General features: G+C 53.8%; 1 protein-coding gene across 2 annotated transcripts in view; it reads right to left on the bottom strand.

Annotated features, from left to right (window-relative positions):
* Positions 1-390: 390 nt before the first annotated feature.
* ADAMTS14 (ADAM metallopeptidase with thrombospondin type 1 motif 14) overlaps positions 391-6,000 on the bottom strand; it is a 93,532-nt gene continuing 87,922 nt past the window's right edge. For both annotated transcript variants that reach the window (XM_032609091.1, XM_032609092.1), the window contains exons 20-22: positions 4,389-4,518; positions 4,170-4,280; positions 391-2,491 (exon numbers count right to left, since the gene is read on the bottom strand). In XM_032609091.1, coding sequence (XP_032464982.1) covers positions 2,397-2,491; positions 4,170-4,280; positions 4,389-4,518 — 336 coding nt within the window. In that variant the 3' untranslated portion in view covers positions 391-2,396. The remainder of the gene's footprint in view (positions 2,492-4,169; positions 4,281-4,388; positions 4,519-6,000) is intronic.

Below are 6,000 nucleotides of genomic sequence, written 5' to 3'. Positions count from 1 at the left end.
AGACACCCCGTGTGTTTGAAAGTTCATTAGAACGTCCTTCCCTATGCCGACCCCCAAATTACCTCCCAGGTGCTTCCACCCTTTGGACCAAGCTCTGGACAGTGACTTGCCCAAGGTCACACAGCTACTTGGTGGAGGAGCCTAAGTAGGACCCCCAGGTCCCCAGGCCCGTTCTTGCCTCTCCACCCTAAGGTGATGTTTAGAGGAGCCCCAGAGCAAGCGGGGCCACGGCGGGGAGGCTGGGGGGCCAAGTCTTCTCGTGGCTCTGTCCCTCCCTGTCCACCCCCAACCCCAATCATCTTACCAGCCCAGCACATTAGAGCTCTGGCTTTGCTGGCCCTTTCCACTAAAACAGAGAGAAAAAGAAAAACACAGCACAACGTTCTGGGGTCCAAAACAAACACCAAGGACAATGTTAATAAATACATAAAATTGTAAGGATCTGGATCTCAAAGGCACTTAACACAGGCAGGCTGGGTCGCGCAGGAATGGTTCAGTGTGTGCCCCAGCCTTGCCGGGAGGGGGCAGGCAGCGGGCGGAGAGGGCACCTGGGGAGCCCCTCTAGGGCCTCCACTCTCCGGGGGTTGCCGCCCGGGGCCCACTGCTCCTATTCCTCTAGCCTGGCTCAGAGTGGCCCCCTTGCCCTGGAACAGAAGAACTAGCCAGCACCTCTACGGCCTGCTGAGGAGTCTGCGAGACCCTCTGCATGACTTAGAGTGAGGATCCCTGGGAGAGGTCCCGGGAACCGGGTGGCTTCCTGAGAGCCAGAGGGCCCAGGGAAGTTACCTGCCCTTGGAGGTAACATGGGTGTGGCTGAGGCTCCACAGTGCTGTCTCCTCCCCACCTGCATGAGGGGCAGAGGCTCACGTCCTGCCCTGGGGCACTTGGCCCTTGTCATCCCCAGGACCCGGCTATGAGTGGGCTCCGGTCCTCAGCCCTGGAGCCTGGTCACCCCCACACCCGCACCCAGTACCACAAATGGACCTCCAGTCCAGCTTTAAGCCGGGTGGGAGAAGAAGACGTCTGACTCCAGCAGGAGCGGTCTTTGGTAGAGGGCAATGGACTGGCAGGGCTCTAAGCCTGAGAAACTCACGTCTCCTCTGTGCCCCACAAAGTCACCTTCCAGCCCGTGCTCTCTTCACGCGCCGGAGTGACGACCACAGTTGCCGTTCCTGGTCCAGCCAGGGGGGCCTAGCACCAGCTGGGGACCCCCTGGACGATGAGGACACATGTTCCAGAGTGTCCAGAGCCCCCTTCTCAGGGGGGCCCGTGGGTGAGGTTAAAAGGCCCACCTGTAAACTGGAGGCACCGGAAGTAATAGGAAGTGCCACCTTCAGGGGCAGAGGTGGCCACCAACATGGCCCTCCAGCCAGCAAGTGCAAGGTGGACTCTGCCCTTTGGCCATGGCCAGAGGAGCTGTCTGGAGCTCTCGCTATGAAGAGCTGGGTCTGAGATGAACTGGCCTCCCGCCCACCCTAGCCCTGCAGCTGGAGCCTCACGACCACATTCGGCCCAGCCCACTTCCTCTTGGACCACCCTGTGAGGGTTCCCCCGACCTTTCCCGGCCCTGCTCTGCCCCTCTTGGCAGAGGAGCCTGGTACTCAGGGTCTCCACAGGGGTCCCCACAATTTCTGGCAAAGGGAGGCAGTGTGAGGCCCGGTGGCTGTGTGTGTGTGTTGTGGGGGGGGGGGGACTTAGCTGGCCCTCAGTCCTGGCAGGAGAGACTGCCAGGAGCCCCTGAGAGGTTTGATTCGGTCACCTGGGCTGCTTGCTGAGGTATCTCCGGTTAGGGCTTTCCCTGATCTGTTTCTTCCTCATAGACCCACTTCATGGGGTGAAAAGTGTCACAGCCCCAAACTAGAACAATAAGAAGGCAAATAATTTAAAAAGGCAGTCCGTGCTTGCCCTGGCCCCCGCTGTGTGTCCTCTGAGCCGGGATGTCTGGGGCAGCACAGAGCATGTAAACTTGACCGGAGGGATGGGCAAGGCCAGGCTCATGTCACCGGGGAGGTGGTGGGAAGGCTGGTGCCTGGATGCTTCGGGTCTTCCCTGAGCTGCCCCTTATCTTCAGAGACTGGTGTAGGGGCCCCAGCCCAGCCCCAGGGCAGTCCCCGGGGGGCACTAGGAGAAGTGCCCCAGAATACTGTAGGGTTCCGTTTCTGAGCAGCAAAGCGGCGGCTGGGCTCACTGGGAGCTTGTGCCCAGAGGTCCTGGGAGCTGTGTGGCTCGGCCATGCTGATGGCCCGTCTGATCCCGCTGGTCCCACAGTGGGCTCCACAGCCTCTGGAGGGGCCTTGGGTCCTCGGAAGGGGCTCCCAGGAGTGGAGAAGGGTGGCGGTGAGGCAAGGCTGGGGTCCGGGCTCGTGTCAGGGCCGGAGGCCTTCGTGGTACAGGACTCACAGCACAGCCGGTGGTAGCCAGGGATGGAGCAAGTAGCGATCAAGCACTTCCATCTGGCAGAAGACGGACCTGTCCTCCACACAGGGCTCCGCTGCAAGGACCGATGCTGGAGGACGCCCATCAGCCAGGTTACAACCCCCACTCAGCCCTCCACCTCCCGCCCTCACCACCTCCCAATCAACCCAAAGGAATCCGATCCACTCTGGCCAGGGCCAGGCAGATGCCCGGGTTACTCACACTGTGACGAGCAGCTTAAACGTCCTGCCCTGGTGAGCACGCATTTGGAACAGTAAAGCCCCCCACCAACAAACTTGGAATCAAGCAGATCTAGGTTCCGATCAAGGCTCTATCACTAAAAAGCTGCAAGGCTTCGGGCAAGTCATTTAAACTGTCCAACACTCAGTTTCTTCTGTGAAATGGGGATAATGCTGACATTTACCAATGAATAATAATATGATTATTGTAAGTAGCATTTGTAAAGTTCCTGGCATGAGGGGTGCTCATTATATTAGTTTTGTTTGCTTCTTGTTCAAATGTCATCTAAAAATGTTTTTGCATTTCTGTGATAACTTCAGGTAGGTCTCTCCAGATGATGTGAAGGCAGGAGCTTTGCTTTCTATTAATTTTCCAGGGAAAGAGAAAAGGAGGGGGACAGGGAAGAGGAGAGGAGGGGGAGAGAAAGAGAAGAGAGAAAAGGTAGGGTGCTGGCTTAGGGGAACAGGAGAGAGGCTAGAGAAAATGGAAAGCCAGTGGCCTCTAGATGGCGCTAGAATTCTAGGGTCAGAATCAGAGCTCCCCTTTGCTCCCCAGAGGAAAAGGAAAAGGAAACCCAAGCACTTGAACAGCCTGAGCCTCAGCACAGGGGCAGAGCAGCAGCAAGACTGGAGCCAGAAGTTCCTTTGAGGACCATTTAATCAGATCCCCTCCATTTTACAGATGAGGTCGCTGAGCTCAGAGAGTTTCACGAATTTGTACAAGGTCACACAGCCAACTGATCCTCTAACTAGGAGTTTTGGGTCTGGGATCTTTCTGCTACTCATCTTGTCAGACCCTGGTCCTTGGGAAGGTAAAGAAAGGGAAACAGAGAAGGAACCTAGGAAGGAAGCACAGAACATAGAGCCTGGTATATAGTAGGTGGCTTAGTTAATATTTATTAATGGATGGATGGGTGGATGGATGGAAAGATGAGAGGGTGAGCTGCTGGGCTCCTGATCGTGAAGCAGAGAGAAATGACTGCTACTATATTTGTTGTTGGCTGACTACTAAGCAGGAATGCATGCATTATCTCATTTAATTCTCTCAACAGACCTATAAAGAGAGCTCAGAACTACAATTGCTTATCCAAAAATCTTGGAACCAGATATGGTTCATAATTCAGAACTTCTGAGGTTAGAAGAGTAATATTCAGTGTATTTACATTAATTTCCCCAGTGGAGACTGGAGGTCACCGTGCAACCAAATACGGCAATGTTTCCGTAGCAAAAGAATAACTAATCTCTCGTTAGTTCAGTTCAGATTTTGCTTCCCAGTGAGTCTGCACCAAATTTAGGGGGACACTTGCAGCTTTCAATATTTTGGAACTGCAGATAAGGAACCATGGACCAATATAAGCATCATCCCCACCTCACAGCTGAGGAATCCAAGGCTCCAAGAGGCTAAGGTCACGTGGACAGACTGGAAGCTGGGTCCACTCCACTGCACGGCCCATGCCCACGATGCCGTGAACACTGGAAGAATGGGGAGGGGGTGGGGTCCAGAGATACACTTACTTGATGATATCTTGTTGATGGGATCTAGGGGCCCAGATTGTGGCACCCACTCCCCGTCTGGGGTCACAAGTTCTCGGACGTCAGCCCTCACTGTGGAATTCTGGAGATTTCCTGTGAAGGGGAAAAGCAGCTCTAGTATTTGGGCTGGGAAGCCAGCCAAGCTGGGCCTCAGGTCTAGGCCGGAGGAGCTGGGCTTGACCCCCATCCTACCCGGCTTACCTCCGCAGGCGGGCAGGCTGCAGACCTGGACTGTGTCCGGCTTGTCCCCCTCACACTGCCCCAGACTGCTGGCGTTGGCCCGGCACACCACCTGCCGCAGCTGGACGCCCTCTCCGCAAGTGACGGAGCACTGCCGTGGGGAGACGGGGGCGGGAGGTGTGGAGAGACAGTGGAAGGAGGCGGTGAGCTCTGCAGTCCAGCCAGTGCCCAGGACAGAAAGGGGACAGAGAAGGGTGCCAAGTCTCTGCTGGACCAGAGGGACATGCAAGGACTGCTCTCAACAGCCTCTCCAGGACAGCACAGCAACTGTCAAATACTCCTGTACCAGGTGGGAAAGAGCCACTGCCCCGATCTTGGAAGCCCCTGAACCTTCCCACCATCTGGAGGGGCCTGTGGGACCCCATTCCGGCACTACTGCTTGTTTTCACTCTGTCTGGCCTGTGCCTGGGTCCTTAAATATTTTGTGTATCACCCTGCTGCCATCCACTAGCCCAAGGGACCTGAGGCAGGTCCATGCACTTGATGATACCTTGTTAAGGGGATGTAGGAACCCAGACTGTAACAACAGCTAAGCTGAGAGAACTGGATGATGGGGTCACCATAGACCCCTCTAGCTCTGACATTCAATGACTTTGTTTCCAACACTCAGCTTGTAGAGACATGCTCAAAAGTGTCTTCTTCTCTAAGAGGGAAAGGTGTGGGTACAAGGAACAGAAGACCATTTGAAAGGGCTGCCACACACATCATGCCCTGGAACCCACATACTCTGATAAAGGGGTGGGGTGGCTTCAGGAAAAGCAAGGGTGCCCTACGTTACCAGGTCACCGGGTTTGTAGGCACTGAGCACAGCCTCCCCTAGCGGGATGGGAAGGACTTGCAAAGGTCCACTTCTCATACCAGGGCAGGTGATGAGCAAAGGAGACACAAGGGTCACATGCCACACAGAACAGTGGGACAAAGACGGCTCATCTTCCCAGGAGGAATAATTACAAACAGCAATAGCTCTGGAAGGCTCTGCCCATCTTACAGGGGCAACTATCTTCCACCAGCTGTCACCTCCCTGTTTTACGTAAGGGGCCCTTTATGGATCAGCGGTCTTTCTGGTTTATATTCAAACAAATAAAGCTATATATTATGGAGAAGAATATAAAATCTGCACAGGTTGTGTGGGGATTTTTAGTTCTTTAAAATACTCTGTATTACGCAATATTTCAAGCCTACAGGAAGGTATGAGGAAGTTGGTCATGAACGCCTGTTCAAACACCCCCACTAGCAACTTCAGTAAATCAGTATTCTGGCGCATTTTCAAATACCGCGTTGTGCCTTTTTAAACTTTAAGTAAATCGTATCCCCATCGGTAGTGCTACTTCCTTCATACTTCAGTGCTTTTTCTCACCTATTTTTCTGAGGGTTATCTATATTGATGAGTATGGCTCAAGCTTATTCATTTTTCTTGCTGTATGGTATTTTATTACATGAATAGAGCAAGGGGTTTTTTTTGAGGGGGGTCCAATTTCCTATGGATAGATATTTAGAATATTTCCTGATATTCTGCTGTTACAATAAACATCACTGTGCTTATTTCCATGATCGAAGGAGGTTTTAAAAATTG

Source organism: Phocoena sinus, chromosome 16, assembly GCF_008692025.1.
Source record: "Phocoena sinus isolate mPhoSin1 chromosome 16, mPhoSin1.pri, whole genome shotgun sequence".
NCBI classification, from domain to species: domain Eukaryota; kingdom Metazoa; phylum Chordata; class Mammalia; order Artiodactyla; family Phocoenidae; genus Phocoena; species Phocoena sinus.
The sequence above is the reverse complement of the archived record's forward strand: the minus strand, read 5'-3'. Positions and strand labels throughout refer to the sequence as shown.